General features: G+C 52.0%; 3 protein-coding genes across 3 annotated transcripts; 2 read left to right on the forward strand and 1 right to left on the reverse strand.

Moving 5' to 3' along the window:
• Positions 1-7,126: 7,126 nt before the first annotated feature.
• Positions 7,127-9,678, forward strand: MAA_00689 (Argininosuccinate synthase; the record flags this gene model as incomplete). The annotated part of the gene is made up of 11 exons (XM_007818687.1): positions 7,127-7,152; positions 7,211-7,224; positions 7,317-7,357; positions 7,651-7,935; positions 7,990-8,023; positions 8,079-8,295; positions 8,372-8,557; positions 8,742-8,818; positions 8,888-9,202; positions 9,258-9,350; positions 9,401-9,678. The coding sequence occupies 11 exons, from the start codon at positions 7,127-7,129 to the stop codon at positions 9,676-9,678; spliced, it is 1,566 nt and encodes a 521-aa protein (XP_007816878.1).
• A 3,516-nt stretch (positions 9,679-13,194) lies between these two features.
• Positions 13,195-13,686, reverse strand: MAA_00688 (uncharacterized protein; the record flags this gene model as incomplete). Its single annotated transcript, XM_007818686.1, has 1 exon — positions 13,195-13,686. The coding sequence occupies one exon, from the start codon at positions 13,684-13,686 to the stop codon at positions 13,195-13,197; it is 492 nt and encodes a 163-aa protein (XP_007816877.1).
• Positions 13,687-14,992: 1,306 nt separating this feature from the next.
• On the forward strand, positions 14,993-17,177 carry MAA_00687 (com1; the record flags this gene model as incomplete). Its single annotated transcript, XM_007818685.1, has 3 exons — positions 14,993-15,166; positions 15,341-15,642; positions 15,710-17,177. 3 exons carry the CDS (start codon positions 14,993-14,995, stop codon positions 17,175-17,177), a joined length of 1,944 nt encoding a protein of 647 aa, XP_007816876.1.
• Between the last annotated feature and the right edge of the window lie 1,106 nt (positions 17,178-18,283).

Here is an 18,283-nt window from a genome sequence, read left to right on the forward strand (position 1 = left end):
GACCCTCGGATCCCCCGCGGCGCCGGGCGTTGGAAACCCTTGCTAACACTCGACGTCAGCCCAGATCAAGTCGGCCGACATGGTGAGGAGCGGGCGTTCGACGACAAGAGGCCGAACGGCGAGCTGACGGGTGCCAAACAGACCGAGGACATGCAGCAAGAGTCGATCGAAGTCGGTACGTCGGGGGGCACGTCGCAACAAGGCACTCTGGCACGGGATACTGACGACGCGTAGCCCAGGAGGCCATGTCCAAGTTCACCATTGAAAAAGTATAGGCAACCGAGCAAGGTCCATCACCCCCGGGGCGCATCTTTGTTAATACGTACAAACACCACAGGACATTGCCCAACACATCAAGCGCACAGTTGGTCCAACCCCCTTGAATCCCGCATCGCCGCGCTACCTACCCGGCCGTTGTTAACGATGCGCAGTTTGACGAGCGAAAGGGCCCGACTTGGCACTGCATTGTTGGCCGCAACTTTGGCAGCTTCGTCACCCACGGTTCGTCATGACGGCTCCCCCCCCTGAAGCGAAATCAACTGACTTGTGGCAGAAACCAAACACTTCATCTACTTCTACCTCGGCCACTGTGCCATCCTCCTCTTCAAGACGCAATAATGACGACAGTGAACGCGACGACGACGACGACGACTACGATTACTACTAGCCAGACGGACGTCTTTAGTACCATCACCTCCGCCGAGCGTCTACGATGAATAGGGAACCATGGGGTTTCGGGAAATTTGCCAAGCGACCACGGTGGGAAATCTTGTGTGTTTGTGTCGGGAGCGGGACTTGTCGAACCGGCGCGGGCAGTGATTAATTCGCCAGGATAGTACTATGAAGAGGGGGTAAAAAAAAAATTCCATTTGCCTTGTCTCTAGTCATCGGCCATCATGTTGCTTTTTTGTCGGGGCTGTGTTTTTATTTTGCGGGAAATGGTGAATCAGCCGTTGCGCAGTTCTGCTGATTCTGCCAGGTGCCTGATTTCCAGACACGCTTCGATGCCAGATCCAAAGCTCTGACGATGCTGCTGCGCAGAGAAACAAACATGTCCAAGGATGAGTCAGGGAGATGGATTGTACAAGAGGGCCGTGAATCGAAGCTGTGCAATTTGTTGCTAGTCTGGCTAATTTTTGCCATGCTCTTGCAGAATACACCCGTCTTGGTAGTATATACTGCGAGCTTGTCTTGCCAACGGCCCTGCGGTTGTCTGGTGTTGATGCCCGACCTACTACGCAACACGATACGCCCATCTGTCCTGTCCGTCTTGTCGTGCTCGCTCTGTTCCTTGTGCACGAGTCGACGTGTTTGTGGTCTGCATCGTGTCTTGTCTCAATTACAAGACGAGATAACGGGCTGCGATGCCCACGTCAAGATGAATGTCAAGCCGAGTTCCACCGGTTCCCCTCAACACCATCGTACAGGAACAACAGCGTGTATCAGTTGGCCAACTTTGAATGAATTATACGTGGCCGGCATCTTTCATCTCGCTTCACACTTGGATGCCCGGCAGCGCCGTCCTCCCTTCACCACAGTATTGCCTGTCCCCAACGCAACACCACGCCGTTGATGCCAAACATGACCATGACCATGACCATGCGCGCGTGGGAATGTGCTCGACAGATTCATACATTGAGCATAATTTGAAAGCTAATGAATGTCCCCTCGGGCCCCCGATGCAACCCGCTCCACCAGCGCCGCACACACCTCGGCGTATATGTACATACAGATCTCAGATGCACCCCTAGCTAACCGCACATGCACAACATTGTCAACCGCAACCTCCGTGGCAGCCATCTCGTCCTCGACAATCGCGTGACATTTCGCTTGGCGGCTTTCTCGTACCGACTGATGTTGCTGTTTTTGCATTTTGCATCACCGCGCCGTGCCACGCCGTATATCCGCGCGAATACGCCCGTCGTGCGACTATTAGTGGGCCGGGACGTCGACGAAATATCGATACGTAAAGAAGTAGTATCCGCAACCGGGAAACACCGCTCCCGCGACACAACGCCAGAATCTAAATACTGCCTGTATGTATGTATGTATGTATTTCGCCACCGGCGGGGAAATACACTCATGGCTGTACATACATACAATGGATATACTTTATGTATGCATGTCGGGCGGACCCGGTACGGAATGCGTTGACGCAGGTGGATATCGATACAACGCCTTTGTCCATTATCCAGGTGTAAGACAAGGAAACGTGATGAATCACTTTTTTTTAAAGAAAAAAAAAAAAAAGAACAGCCATGGAAACCGAAACCTGTTATCCCCGCTTCCACCCCACGTCTTGCCCAAGTGTAGCCGTGGAACAAGTAAACTGTCCCCGGGCGATATAACATGTTCACAACGTTGCTCCTAGCGTGGCAAGGTCGATCTTTTATTTTATTTATTTTTTTTTTTATCAATCTTTGCTCCACCGGGAACGACAGGCATGGGAATGGTTCAAGGTTCACGTACATATACATGTTCATTGGGAGGAGGGCAGAGCGGGGTGTATGAAGACGGTCCGGATGGCCCTCAGCCTTCCAGATTGGATCGACAATTGACGTCTTTCCATGGCACGCTCCAAGAAGACTACTCTCTGCATGGCCAACTTTGTGCAGTTCGCACATCCCCCCCCCCCCCCCCTGTTCCACTTTTTGGGCCCCCCGCCCTTGAAGCTTCTGGGGTGGTGGTACTGGGAGAAACCTCAACACCAATAGCCGAATGCGGCAACCCAACTGCATACATGTACATATGTACCCATCTGGCGATGAAGGCCTGCGGCGGGATAGGCTGGTCGACCACCTTCCTGTCGGGAGAAAGTGGTCGACAATTGATGGGTGGGCGAAAGCAACCAAGGCCATCTGAGGAGGCCTTTATCTGTTGATAAGCGTGTGGCTTGCCATGATGATATTGGTGGCGGACCAGAACATGCCACTCGTCTGCATTCGAAACACCCTGGTCAGTATTGAATTGGTGGCCAAAGTGACCCACGAGAATGGGCAAATGGTTGCGTGGTACTCTGTATTATGAGTGGTTTTGTGTGGTTATATATTCCCCCGGTTTAGAGGCACAATGAAGCGGTTCATTCCATGTTGCCTTTTCACCACCAGCTTCACCCGGGCAGGTGTTCAGAGTACTCGTCTGTCAGAGAGTGTTCCCTGTGATGAATACATGGGGATATAAGAGTATTCACGGTGAGCCGCAAGCAATCACAGCGCTAAGTGTTGCGCACTGTTGGAACCAAGGAACGCGCCCCAAGCGACGAAAAAGGAATTCCGAAAAAGCAACTGCTATCCAACATGCTGCGGAGGCGAGGTAACCTTTGGCTTCCAGCCACCCACGTACCTGTCCTCCGCCAAAAAGACGAGTGCTGATGATTGGGCCAATGGCTGCTCTGCTTTGCCTCCAGGACCAGGGCAACACCGCCGCTGGCCTGCAACGGGAAACCTCGATGAGTCTTGGGTCGCAACTAGCCGCCGCCTATTCGATAGTATATTGTACCGAGTACCGAGTACTCCGTACACGATGGTACTAGTCTATGGCGCCCTTGTTGAGTTGTGGTGCGGTGCAACTCCAAATCGGTCATCGCATAAGACAGCCAGCCCGGCCGCCACCTGTCGACTTGACGAATTGGCGAATTGGCGGCATGATGGGGTCGCCGTTCCAGGCACACGCACCGGCCTTCCTTCTGCGTCCGAGTGAAATGGACCGATTACCCGGCATCCAACCCAACAGCCATGAGGTGAGATGATGCTCGCTTCTCCATATCCCCCCCCCCCCTAACCTTGCTTGCTTCGAGAATATTGCTGGCTTTGTGCTGCACCTGTGCCGAATCTGATCACAACCGATTTGCTTCGACATTCGTGATCAGACATGGTGCGCCTTTGCCCGGTCTTCTTTCGCAGTGTCTCGCAGTCACTAGTGACGTCGAGCGCAGGACGCCTTACCCGATTGGCATATACTCTGCAGCGGCTTCGTCCGGACAGTTCAAATGTTGGGATTCTCTCGTGTGGCGTCCGTCAACTGGACAAGCAATAAGCACGACGGACAGACTTACGACATGCCTCCGACATGCCATCCGCAGTTGTATGTACAATGTACAGTCAGTGTCCCAACATGCACCCGACTCCGACACCTGCATGCGGTCAACAAAAGACGTCAGATTTGTTTCTGTTGCAGACATGGACAACTTCGTGTCCTTACATACGTCAGACACTGACATGGGCAGTTGCTAATGCCCAGCCACAGCGGAGCCACCAGACGCTTGTTACATGGGAGGATTGAACGGTTATCAGGGTGATAGTAGTAGATCATGCTCCGTACTCCGTAGGTTGGCAGGGAAAATGGGATTGGATGCGATGCTCCTGGTGTGCGGCGTGGTGCGGAATGTGACCAAATGACAGGCAACATTCGTCCCTCCAGCCCAGCTGAAACACCTCTTGTTCTCTGCTTCTTGTTTCACGGGATGTTCGTCCAAGGTCTCACTACCCTGCATCCTGCCAATTATTAATTATCCGTGGGCTCAAGGGTTGTGCGGTGGGCTAAACCACACCATCTCCTGTTCCTCTCGACAAACTCTCGTAGATGTATCAACCCCTAGTACATGGCGTTGGCTGCCAATTAGGAGCTCCTTGCAATAGTGCTCTACCGCTTTCTTGTCTATGCTCGAGACTCTTCAACATTGGCGCATGTGGGTCCCCAATGGCCATTTTGTCGGACAGCGAGATGAATGTGGAACAAATACGTCGCCAGGGCGCTGCGGCAAAACGACATGTCTTGGATAAGCTTCGAGTTGCGAAACTTTGTGATCGCGCGCTTATATCTTCTATGGAATAGTGCCACGCCAGGACAAACCGAACCGTTCTGCCTTTAGAAGAACCTCGTTGACCCGACAAACACAACATGGCTATTTGCTTGTGTATGCAGGAGGCAGCAAATGTATTCGACGCATTGAGAAATTTCGCGTCTCTCAATGCCCTGTTCGGTCCTGCAATAACCAAGGTTGTTAGCCTCTTCCCCGTATATCTTGCTAGTAAGAGTTATACTTTGGAATGCAATGCTCAGAAACGGTTTACAAGCAAGGAATAATCGGCGACATTCTCCTTGCCCCATCGGTTACTCCGGATTATTACCATGTCACTGTCAAGCAGTCTCGTACATCTCATCAGTGCGTCGTCAAAGGAGTGTTTCAGACAGGTACTCCGTACATCAGCCAGATCGAGCATATGGGCGTTTCAGGCACGCAGGGCAATGGAAGATCGTAGGACCCTTGATTTCTTGGCGGACAGCACCCCCTTCACTGTCACCAGTTTTCGTGGGCAAGAGTGGGCAAGACTCTGTTATAAAAAGGTAATGGGCAATAACTTCACCTTGTTCAAAATGAGCTCAAATGATCAGCTAAGGAGGTTTCCACGGTATATAGGACGGCGGTGTCGTCCCATCATTGTATCGTATGTATGTATGCTGACCGAGAAGATACCAGGCTCCAACTAGAGGTGTGGCTGGCCAGACTCCAGAGTAATTAATTGGTTGGTACTCCGTACTCCGCAGTTAGGTGCAGGCTTACCATGCGAGCCAAGAGCCAGGTTGCCAGGAAATCGTCTTGGTGTTGCGGGCACACCATGCCCCACGAGGACACCATTGAAGATGCAAAAGGTACCCCAGTGGTACTTGACATGTAAGGTGTGGTCCCAAGGCATTCTCTGGTATTGCTCAGTGTCTAGTGATTTCCTGAGTTCAGTGAGGGATGAGGTCTCAATAGGTGACAAGGTACTTAGACCAGGCTTCAATGGCCTATGGCAGTCTACTCGCCTCTTTGCGTTTTTCTTAGCAACGCGTGCGGCGCACAAAGTAAAAATGACAAGTAATAAACTGGTCGAATTCCGACTTGTTTGGCTGGTCAAGATGGGCTGTCGGGCAGGCGGGCTATCGGGAGACTTGTCGACCATGTAGAAGACCATTGCACCTGGTAGATGAGTTTGCCTTGGCGCGAACTTGAACGAAGTGAGTCCGAAACAGCGCTGCTTTTACCCTGAGCAGGATACCGGTGGGGCGTTGTGCTTCCTGAGCGGTGTACATTTTCAGCCACCCTGCATAACTTTTAGCTTTTTATACTATCTACCGTCTTGTGGTGCAATCGACCTCTTGAGGCTCGGAAATACTCTCTTAATAATATCTACCGTGTTGGCCTTTGTGGTTGACCTGTGCATTTAAACCTTACGATTGACCTTTGTGCTTGACCTGTTTGGTTCATCCGTACTGCTGAACTCTACGATTGACTCTTGCGGTTGACTCTTGTGATGAAAGTGATGGTCTACCTATTTTAGCTAGACCTGACCTAGAACTTCTATTGTTGCCAGATTCTCTGCTGGGTAAAGCTGTTGTGATGCGAATCTCTACGTTCGAGGTTCGGTTTCTCTCTCCCAATGATATCTACCATTTCGTATTTACAGAAAACGGAGCAGCTACCGTTCTACGTCTTGACTTTATTTGAAGGTTTGCATGTCTCTTGATGGTCGCCTATTATTCGCAGCGCGCTACCAATGCTTGATAGCACTTTAGCTATCCTCGCTGCATGGCTATCCTCGCTGCATGGCTATCCTCGCTGCATTCTAATTGCTTATCTGCTGAAGTCTTGACCTCAAGTTGCTAGGACAGCTGCGCAAGGCCAACGCGTATTGAATGCACATGTGAGTTCCTACGTCTCGTAGCACTATGGCGGGTTGCGGCCAGAGAAGCTGTAGCACTATTGACGATATCTCGTAGTGCTACAGCGAGGGTATCAACGGGTCTGGTGCTTCAGCTACCCTTTAGCGTGCATTGGGTGCACTCGACCGCCCGCTGCCCCTCATTGAGGGATGTGTACCTAGTATCTCTTTAGCTGCCAACTGGCTCGCGGGGCCTCCTCTGCCATACAATTTTCCTAGGTAAGTGAGTCTCCACGAGCCAATCGGCAGCTAAAGAGCTATATAGGTACTAAGGTGGGGTAGGGGAATTGAGTCACTCTACTGGCAAGAAAAGCAAGAAAATTTAAAGCGCTTCAATGTTATCTTCCCCCTTCAACTCTCTCCTACTGCCACATTCTCCTGCTGCTATCGTCTCTCTGCGCTTCTAATCCACGCCGTGCAAGATGTCTGACAACAAACGAGTCTGCCTGTAAGAGATATAATGTTTGATTTTATGGTGCAACTTGAGCTGACCTGACCTGTTCCAGTGCCTACTCTGGAGGTGCGCGCTACCCTCGCTGATCTCCACCCACCACACTCTCCGACCTCTGCTCTCCGACCTCGAATCTTTTGACGAATTTTAATACATCACAGGCCTAGACACATCCGTCATACTCCGGTATCTTCGCCTTGAGGTCGGTTTGTTTCGAGACTTGTTAACTTGACGATAGCCTCACTTTTTGTCTTCAACTCTGCTTCACATGGCTATTTTCCCTCTCTCCTTTATCACCCTATACTACATCGTTCTTCCTCTCATTATACTGCTTTTTACAAGTGTTTTTGGCTGCGAAGCATAGCAACGCTCTTGTCGGCTGTTTTTTCTCTCTGTTTTATCACCCTGTACTGCACCAGTCTTTCTATTATTACAACTCGACGAAGGATACAGGAAAACTCTGGAAATCATGTCGCTAATGTATTCTGTTTATAGGGCTACACCGTGGTTGCTTATCTCGGCAACGTCGGCCAGGACGAGGACTGGGCCGCCGTCGAGAAGAAGGCTCTGGCTCTCGGTGCCGAGCGCATGGTGATCGAGGACCTTCAGCAGGAGTTCCTTGAGGAACTTGTTTTCCGTGGCATCCAATGCAATGCCATTTACGAGGACCGATATCTTCTCGGAACTAGTCTTGCCCGGCCAGTATTGGCACGCGCCCTCGTCCGCACCGCCCAGAAGTACAAGTGCCAGATTCTCAGCCACGGTTGCACTGGCAAGGGGGTGAGTCGAATCTACCTCCCAAATCTTTACCGGATCTCTACTAATTGCGAGTAGAATGAGTATGTTCTTGCAAAAACCATGGCCCTAGGTAGATGGCCACCCCATTTATATATTTGGTCCCCTTGATGGTATGGCTATACTAGGCCAGCGGCAGAGCTGCTGGTCAGGAGCAGTACTGGCATTTGGTCAAGGTCCACAGCTAGCCTGCGCCAGCAATGATGGAGTTTCGGCCTTTGCCGTTGCTGCGGTCGGTCTGACCTTCGCAGCTAACAATGATGACCTTCCGGGATCGGCTTCACTCCCGTCTCTGAAGGTTTCCGGGACCCACACGGCGCCCGGGTTTCTCAACTCCATCAAGTGGTCAAAATACAGAAATGGGATGACCATCTACTCAAGGTCAAACATCACTATTGTACGGAAGCTAATATTCATCCAGCCAGGTTAGGTTCGAATTAGCTTGGCGAGCGCTCGATCCTACTATGTCTATCATCGCCCCGTGGCGCATGCCGAAGTTCTTCAACCGCTTCCAGGGCCGACAAGACCTCCTGAAGTTTGCGGCCGAGAACAACATCCCAGTTTCGTCCTCTCCCAAGTCTCCCTGGAGTCTCGATGCCAACCTGGCGTAAGTAGTCTTTCAAACTAGAAAGGGAGTTCTCGAGGCTTGTCAACTTGACGATAGCCTCCCTTTTTGTCTTCCTCAACTATACTGCTTTTTACGGCTATCTCTTCTCTCCTTCATTACCCTCTACTTCACCTTTCTTCCCTTTACCATGAGGGAGTTCAAGTAAAACTAACAAGTATACAAGACATACCTCAGCCGAATCGGGCATCCTCGAAAAGCCCGAGATGGTTGCGCCCAAGGATGTCTGGACCAAATCTGTTGGTATGTAATATACTGCACTGGCTCCGGTTCACCGCGGTAGACTCCCGAGCTAATTCTTGCGCTACCCAGATCCGCTCGATGCGCCCGATGTCCCGACCAAGTTCTCTGTCACCTTCAAGGCTGGCATCCCTGTCAAGCTTGATGTGGAAGGCGGTGAAACCTACACCAACTCAGTCGCACTCTTCAAGAAGCTCAATGAGATTGCAGGCGCCAACGGCGTCGGTCGACAGGATCTCGTCGAATCTCGGTATTTTACCATCCCCGCCGCCACCATCAGCCCCCCTCCCCCCAAGACCCGAACTTGTACTGACAATATCGCAAGCTTCATCGGATTGAAGAGCCGAGGTTGCTACGATGCCCCAGCCCATACGGTGCTGCGTCTAGGTAAGTGAGAATTCTACCCTTCTACCCCTCAATCGATGATGCTAATAACCCAAAGCCCACGTTGATCTCGAAGGTATGACCGTGGACTCCAAGGTTCGCGGAATTATGTCCTGGATCGGAAACGAGTGGTCCCAGTGCCTCTACAATGGTATATCTTCTTTGGATGATCTTGACGGTCCTGTCTTACAAATGTCTTAGGCATGTACTTCTCCCCCGAGCGTGAGCTCCTCGAAAACTCCATCATCTACAGCCAGAAGCATGTGAATGGCACAGTCAACATGATGGTATACAAGGGAGCAGCTCATGTCCTTTCCCGCTCTGCGCCGGACAGCAACCTATACAGTGAGGAACAGGCTAGTATGGATACTCTCGAGGGATTCAGCCCAGAGGACACCAGTGGCTTCATTGCCATCCAGGCGATTCGCCTGGAGAAGTATGGCGCGGCCAAGATCCAACATGGCGAACCCCTGGTTTAGGGCGCATAGAGGAGCCGCTGCCTTGGCCTCTCTCTACCTTGATGAACGGGGAGGAGGTTTATAGAGTGCAAAAAGGAGTGCTATGACTTGGGTGCAATTATCCTAATTCAGGGATACAGATGCAGTCAGAATTTATATAGCGGGAACTTCAAATTGGTGTATGCAGTCATGAATTACTGAATACATGCGCGCACGCACTCGCTACATCGTAGTCGGGGAATCATATAAGAGTTACAAGCGACGTGGTGCGAATGGTGGTTGTGTTAACAATCCTGCTTGGCTGGGTAAGGAAATAAGGATCGAAGGTGGGCTGTTTGCACCCTGGGTTTAGTTAGATTAAAGTACTTACCGTATGGGCTTGCACAAACTTGCATAAAGCAGCGCGCCAAGTTCCCTCGCTCGGAAAACCCCTATCAAATGGCTGAGCCGACCCTGAGCAACAGCGGCGAAAACACTAAGCCGAATATGGTCGGCTCCCACACCTCCCAGTAACCTGTCACCTGACGCAACAAGAGCCGAAGAGAGTACAGATGCTGGAGGGGGGGTGATGAGAGCGGGGCAGGCACTGAATCTATCGCAGGATTAATAACAGACAGGCATGCCAAGGTGAACATTGGGTGCTTGCTTTCTCCAGGAGGATGTCAATGTGTTTCAAACCCCGAGGCGCGTTGCTCGACATCTCCCTCAGGCAATCGGGCTAACTACTACTAGCTCCAATTGGCGTGCCAAGGAGGTTTCCTCCAAGAGTTGGTGCAGAGTCGGGTGAAGGGATCATTACTCGGATTTGTAAAGTATGTTTCGCACGTGTGGAAAGACGTGGTGACTGTGACGGAAATAAGAACTAAAAAGGCGATTGGATGAATGAATACTCCGTACATTTTAGAATACAGAACAATACGGCCAGTGATGGCTACGATCAAGGGCACAAACGTTGGCCCTGGCTCGAAGCTCCTGCAAGGGGTCAGATGGTCAGTCGGCAACGACTTCAGGATCTGAGTGGAGCTTGGCCCTGTTGTATGTACATATTCGACGGTCAATACAACTGTATGGGTAACGTGCATTCTGGGCAACTACGCAGCAATCGTTCCTGCTTTTCCTTTGTCAGACCAGCAGCAATTTCTGGCGTTCTATGCACACACACCGCTGTATCAACGACATTGTTTGCTTGTGCATGAAGTGTGCAATTGGATCGCCTCCAACATGAACGTGGCCGGCCAGTGCTAGTGCCCGGCGACATCGCCAATTAGCCGCAACCACGTTCGGATGCGAGGCCCGGCCAGGGACGTCCTTGTAGTACGGAGTACATACAGTATGGCACCAGTTCTATAGCGAGGCCGTCCCACTCGACTGATGGGCTCTCCCCACGGGCTGGCTGCAGCGTAGCCATCTGGCTCATGTTGAAGACGAAGGGCACCCCGCCAGTTGTGCCACAATTCAGACCGTCCGCAATAGTTTCAACCGCTGCAATTACAACAAAGTATCGAGCTGGGGCATCGACCGGGTGGATGAAGTACTATTGCACCGGGCATGGGCTAGTGGTGAGATATGGCCTCTAGTCATTATGTACTGCGGTCGTCTGCTCGGACTGTCCTGCCCTCTGTTCGGCCATGAACAGTACAAGGCTTGTACTTGTTGACATATATTAGGTACCTACCTGGGTATATCGTACTCCGTACAATATTAGATCAGCCGAAGCGAGTCCTTGACAATAAATTTGACCTCAGTGCCTTGTGGATCCACGGCTTGAGCCCAAAATAGGCTCAAGCCTGGCCGTATCGCCGGTCTGGGTGGCCAAGGCTTATTCACGCCGAGGACAAACTCGGGCTTGTGCCAGGCTTTGTGTTTGTCTTCCTGCGCAAGAGAGGAAGCAAAGTTCGTCCTTTATCCTATTATATGCATCATGGCATAATCATAATCGCCTATGATTGCATCCGGGTTGCCGCAGCGAAAAACATGTACCCACCCTCGTCAAGCATAGTCCATGAGAACATGCTGGCGAAGCGATTAAGCATCTGGCAATAGAAAACAAGCTCCGGCTGAACGTGCAGCCAGGCTCCCCCCCAGCTGGTTAGCATAAGGTACAATACCATCATCTCAACTCGGCATATCTCTTTTTGTTTCATCTAGCGGCGGCATTGTCGGGTAATTAGTGACATACGTCAATTGGTGTGATGCTTGGGCCCAACCCGACACACTCGCATCGCAAACATATCCCTGCTCAGACGTGGTCTCCAAAGACTTGCGGAAGAGGCATAAGCTTCTGTTGTTGACTTTCTTTTTACACCTGCCTGGGTTGTTAGCATGGCTGGGCTCGACGGCATCATCATGATCTATTCAGGTCTGGCACTTCAAGATTGCCTATTCTTGTCCCTTGAGTCATTGTTCTATGGCCCGTCAGTACCCCTGTTCACTTCACCACTGCCTAGGACTCAGCCTGCCCTGAACTCTGAAGAATGTTGAAGGTGCTGCGGGATGTACTGCGGATGTACATCCATTCCTGCTCCTCCCACGCACACCCGAACCCACATGCGCCTTGGGGTGATGAACTAACTTAATAATACAATAATAGTCGGCTCGGCCTCCCTTGTTGTGGACTGACTGGCAACGGCGGGCAATGGCGGGTGGTTCGGCCACCCTCCACTCATCATCAGGACTTGGCGGCCTTGAACTTGGAGGACGGACAGTGTTTCTCTTGTTGCTGGGCCAAGGGCCAATGGTGGTGACGGGGAACTGAGGTTTCCGGTTTTGAGTTTGTCAGCCTAGGCGAACACGGACTAGACAATTGCGAACCTGGCACTTTCATGGCGAAGGCAATCCGTACAAAGGCCTCATTCGCAGCATTGTACACACATTCACTCCAGCCGGTGACGCCACATCAGCACCCAAAAAGCGTAATGGTGTGTCTTCTGGACTCGGAAGGCTGGCTGGACGGCCTATTTGGGATGGTAGTCTCGCTTTGTCGTGTTGATGACTGGACCGGAAAGGATGACTTGTCTCACGGTGTGGATGACGGATGACGGATGATAAGTCCTGGGTGACGGGGAGCGGGCTCCATTACTGGTACAACCTCGTGCCAGGTTGGGATGGTGATGCAACATTGGATATCGGCGTGCGCATTTGTGTGCGCTGCAGGACCCGGGCAGGCAAGCCAGTCTTTATTATACCGTGAATCTGCAGCGAGCTGTTGAGTATAGGCTGACTGAGGAGGTTATTTGGAGCATTTGAAGTGTTATCAGGGTTGGCACGCACACGGACGAGTATGTGGCTCGGGGTTAATTGGGCCGACCATGCAAACAACATAGTATTGCTTGGATGGTGTTGATACGAACTGCCTTGTCAGAAGCTCCAACATGAATGAATGGGTGGGTACTTTTTTTTGGAGTTCTACTCCGTACTCGGTGCTGGATTGAAGAGTTGTACAGGATCAAGAGAGTACGAGGCGTCTTTTCCCAATACCAAACACGCAGGCTGGAGGTGTGTCGTTTGACGATGTTGTGCTGCCTTGTGCCTTGTGCCTTACGAAAGGGGGGCTTCGGCATCGCCTTGCGGTGCCAGGGTAATGACATTCGACGTGCCCTTGTATGGCATCGCCTCACGGAATAATGGCATAATGAGCATGAGTTCGTTGTGAAGCCGTGAAGCCCAGTGCAAGGAGCCCGACTCGACGTCTTCCTTGTACCTTGCTTCCCTTCGGCGAGATGATGCGACGCCACGCCATGCCAGACTGGGTTGCCCTGGAGGGCTCTCTTGCGTAGGCTTGCCGTACTCCGTATGCCGTCCTCCGTGCCCCGAGCGTGCAAAGCATGCTCGCCGTTCCATGTCTGCATCTGCGTATCTGCGTCTGCGTGTCTGCGTGAGGGCTGCGTATTCTGGTCTGCGTGTGGCGTTGGTGTGGCCTGCGGCGGCTTCGTCTCGGGCTTGGTCTGCATCCGCGTCCCACCAGACAGAGATGTCTCGCTCACGCCTTTTGTCGACGGCCACGCCCATGCCCACCTGGCCAGCCCACATGTCGTCGACCGGCGTACCTCCCACATGTACCTCGATACTTCAGTACAGCACCCATTACGCATGTGTCCGCGTGTACTTAGACCCAGGTCACTATGTCCCTTGCCACACGCCGTGGGTCGCCCTCTGCGGCTCCTCCGCCCCCAGCAGTGTTCAAGCCTGGTGCTTCAGTTCTGCCATCGGCCGCCCGAAGGGCACCAGTTGACGGCACCATGCTTCAATGGTGAGTCGCTGACCTCCAGGTACTGACACAGGTACCTCCAAGTCGGCACCGGGTCACTTATTTTACATGTATCAGGTACCTTTGTTGCCTGCTCAGGTGGTTACGCCCGTCTGGTACGGAGTACTTCTGATATGGACATACACAGCATGGCAGGAGTGCCCCCCTCGCTCGCCTTCTGCTGGATGGCTCAACATCGATCCATCCAGGTGGTTCAAGCTCTCGCCAGCCCGGGCCACCAGCTCAAGTTGCTCTCCCCAGTCCATCCACTGTCCAGAGATCCCCAGTCCACGATCCACAGTCCCCCGTCCCCGTCAGCCCGTCCCCCCGTCCCTAGCTTCAATGTTGGTGCTGCTAGCCAACTAGCCCACCTGAGGGGCCACCTGAGCACCAGCTGTTCCTGTCCTCCCCAACTTCCAGCCCTAACCCAATCCAGCTGCCCGTGCCCGCCCGTCACCTAAAGCCCGTGCCAGTGTCAGTGTCAGCGCCGCCCAGTGCCAGCGTCCACCCAGCCTTCGCCTCATCCTTCCTCTTCTTCCCGCCTCGAACCGCCATCAGGATAACCTCTCTTCTTCTCCTCACTTCCCTCTGTTGGTGTTGCCTCATGAGCCCTGCGCGGTTGTTGGATACCTCACTTTTGTTTTGGCTTTTGTCGTCCCGAACCACTCGCATTGTGTCCATCCCACTCATTGCTGTCCCTTTGGGGACGCCGGCAGTGAATTGCCTCTGTCAGCCGCCTGATTCCGTCTCGGCTGCCCGAACGTCTGATATTCACGACCATTTACGATCACGATAGGAACAGAACGTGCCGAGTGAATCATATCATGTAACTGACTATTACGCCGCCAACAATCATACTTTCAAGCTTCATTGCAGGAAGCTTTACGCCGAACCTGCCTAACCTCTTTATACTTTGCTTCGGCATCAATCGACTTGGAACCCTCGAACCTGCGCCTCACATCCCACCACGACTAGCAGCCTAGCGCCGCTTGACCAGGGCACAGTCTGTCCGACGTCTTACGAAATCAACATAAAAATCAAAAACCCTTCCCTTCGGATTTGGTTGTTGATCTACCACATACGACAACAATGAATTCTCTCAAGGTTCCCGACGGCGGGTGGATGCTGGCAGGCTCCGCCGACCAGGACTCTTCGCTGCTACCACAAGCATTCGTCGTCAACCTGTCTGATCATGTTGTGGAGCAGATGATCAGGAGTGCCCGTACGGGGGATGACCTTGAATTGGAGTTGGGAAAACGACCGGTATGTTTTCTTCCTCTCAAAGCTCATGTTGTGTGTGCCTTGGAGCATCGTCCAATGCCCGTTCTTGGCAAGTGCCAGGAAGGACTATTGTATGACAAGGTCATCTTTGAGACTCCGTACTCAAAGTTTGCCACCGGATTATATTCATTTTTGATGCTAATAGACTTGATGTAGATGTTACACTACGGACCTAATACGCACCGAATACCGGCCCCCGAGGAGGAAGTTCCTTTTGACCTCTACCTGACCAAGCCTTTTGAGTCGACTCGTCGTGCTGAGCGATTGCCACATGCGGGATCCGTCTTTAGGAAGCCAAAGTCACCTCGTGTCTCTGAAAAGCAGGCTGTGTCGAGCACGAAAGAAACGGACGTCGGCAAGAAACCTTTGTCTAGTAAAGGCTCAGCGTCTTCTGGGCTTGATTCAGATATTGAAGCCCTGCAAAATAGGCTGGCAGCCCATGATGCCGCCCGCGACCGGTAAGTTACATGGCTCTAATGCCTTCTCAATGATGCCTTGGTGACCAGGCGCTGACGGGGATTGAAGCGCTCGCGTTGTCGAAAAGCTGCCTACGGGCAAGGGTGCTGCCAAGGCCAAGTCCAAGGTCAAGCCCTTGGCCAATTATACATCTACCCCAAAATCAATAACAACTTCACCAGCGCTAAATGCCACCCGCTCGCCGAACCTCACTCCGCAAGTGTCAGCCTCCCAGCAAGTCATGGAACGAAAAAGAGAGCAAAGAGTCACACTGGTTCACGAATTGGCGGTAATGGATCGAACGACCGACTATTTAAAGAATAAGTGGACTGGCAAGGAAGAAGATTTCCGGCCAACGTTGGAAAAGATGGCTGATTTGAACGACTCTAAAAAATGGACTATGAAAAAGTCATGCTGGAAGGAGCTCGATGTTTGGAAGTACGATTACGATTCCCAAGACGACCGTCAAACAGCAATTGACAACGCCGTTCGACAATATGACAAGCAGCGACTATCATCTTCTGAAGTAGAGTGGCAACGATTATTGCCCAAGGAAGAACGAGGGAAGGGGAAGTGCTTGAGTCGCTTGCAAGCCAACCTTGCAAAGGGCCCCGCTCAACCAGCACCAAAGATTAAAGTTGACGGTTCTGGCCCAAAGGATGACACGGACGGTGCTGAGAATGATAAGCCCAAGAATGGAGGCGAAAGCATGTCTCGTTCAAACTCGACTTCGTCGCGAACCAAGTCAAACAAGCCCTCGGCTCAGGAGGCCCAGACTAAGAGGCTATTGGGAAATTCGAAATCTACGGCAGCCGCACCAAAGCCATCTCCTACCAAGGCCAAACCAGCACGCAAGACTGAGAAGCGTGAGCTTTCCGCAGCCATCATTGAGAACTCCGACTCGTCTGGGGATGAGCCACCAATAATGAAACCAAAGCCTGTCCCAGCTAAAGCAAATAAAGCCAAGGACACAGTCATTGTGAACACCAGACCATCGGCACCGGCAAGGGAACCTGTCAAGAAGCCACCTGTGAAGCGACCGAGGGAAGAATCCGACTCGAGCTCCAGCTCCGGCACGCCACTGTCAAAGCGGATTAAGCCAAAGCAACCGTTGCCTGCCCCCGGCTCTAGGCCGCTTGCCACAAAGAGCAGCCAGCAATCGCAAGCCCGTGCTGCATCGACCTCGTTCCGAAGCAAAAACACGAACAATACGTCTCCAACAAAGTCGTCACCGCTTGCTTCGTCTCCACCCACCAATGCATCAGACTTGGATGAGGAGCTACCGATGCCCAAGAAGCGAAAGGCAGATAAAGAGGACAAGCCCATGTCGGTGAAGCGCCGGGCTGTGCCTTCGGATGTCTTGAACAAAGCACACAAGTTCAAGACATACTATCAGCAATATGAGACGTTGCACTACGAGATTACGGCGCTGGACAACCCACCCCACGAGAAGCTTGCTAGCCTGCTAGATTTGCGAGACCGACTGCAAAACATGAAGCGGGAGATTTACAAGCAGTACTCTCCAGATCGAGAGTGAGGAAGATTTGTTGCTATTGTATTAAGTGTTTTTGAATGCCTCTTAGGTTTTGACTTGTTTTTTCTTCTTTTTATCATGACATTGCATGTTGGGCCTGGGAAGGGAGCGATATCTTTTTATTCTCTTTTGACATATTTGCTTTTATTATTTGGACCGACAAAAACGGCGTACACAGGATAGCGGAATTAGCATTTGCATCAAGGACCAGGGACCAGGACCTTTTGCACGTATACACAGAGGACAGTGGCGGAAGCAGTGATGGAGACAGGAACGTGGAAGTCTACCAAAGATGACGAGAGAGGAGTGAACGAGACCTCGTATGGGCCATGCCTATCTAGGCAGAGGGTTTTAGTTTTTTGATACCACAGCCTGACACAGGCATGATGAATACAAAAAGTATACTCAAATTGACTATGAGTCTGTGACCTCTGGGTGCTGTGAGCGGCTGAATGGCGGTTGGACCCATATACCGCAATGAGCCAAGTGCTCACACGACTGTTTCACGAATTTATTGAAGCTGTTGGGTTCTGCGGCCTGGATTCGACACCGAGGCCAACTGCGTGGTGTCGACTGCAATTGTTTCGGAAGCTCGGTTCCGCGCCGATACGGAGTCGCAGGACCTGGGTGGGCCAACACTCGTCCTTTTAAAAGGTTGTACATACATAGTATTATGTACACGTCCTCCGTACTCGGAAATACCATACATATGAGCATAATAGTACGCCCCCGAAAAAAAAAAAAAAATAAAGAAAAGAAACAAAGGTCATTTCGCTTGTATTGCCGGTTTATGCCATGAATGTTGCCCGACGGGCCATTCATTGTTGTACGATTATTTTTAAACTACGGGGTACGTACCTCGGCGCATGGGTGGTTGGCCCCCGGTCCTCGGTACCCGAGACAGCAGAGACAAAAAGAGACGACAAGACGGCCGGCATGGTTCTAGAGTCTTCAAAGCGCGGAACTTTCCAGAGAACAAACCACCGCCACAATTGCACCACCGCAGGGCGGCGAGCTTCCTGGGCGGCCGGGCTCGCGGGCTCTGCTGCGTCAGTGCAAGGCCAGGCTGCCAGCCTGAGCGCCAAAAGCCGCCACGCCAGGGTCCCCAG

The sequence above is a fragment of the Metarhizium robertsii genome (assembly GCF_000187425.2).
Source record: "Metarhizium robertsii ARSEF 23 chromosome Unknown MAA_Scf_7, whole genome shotgun sequence".
NCBI lineage: Eukaryota > Fungi > Ascomycota > Sordariomycetes > Hypocreales > Clavicipitaceae > Metarhizium > Metarhizium robertsii.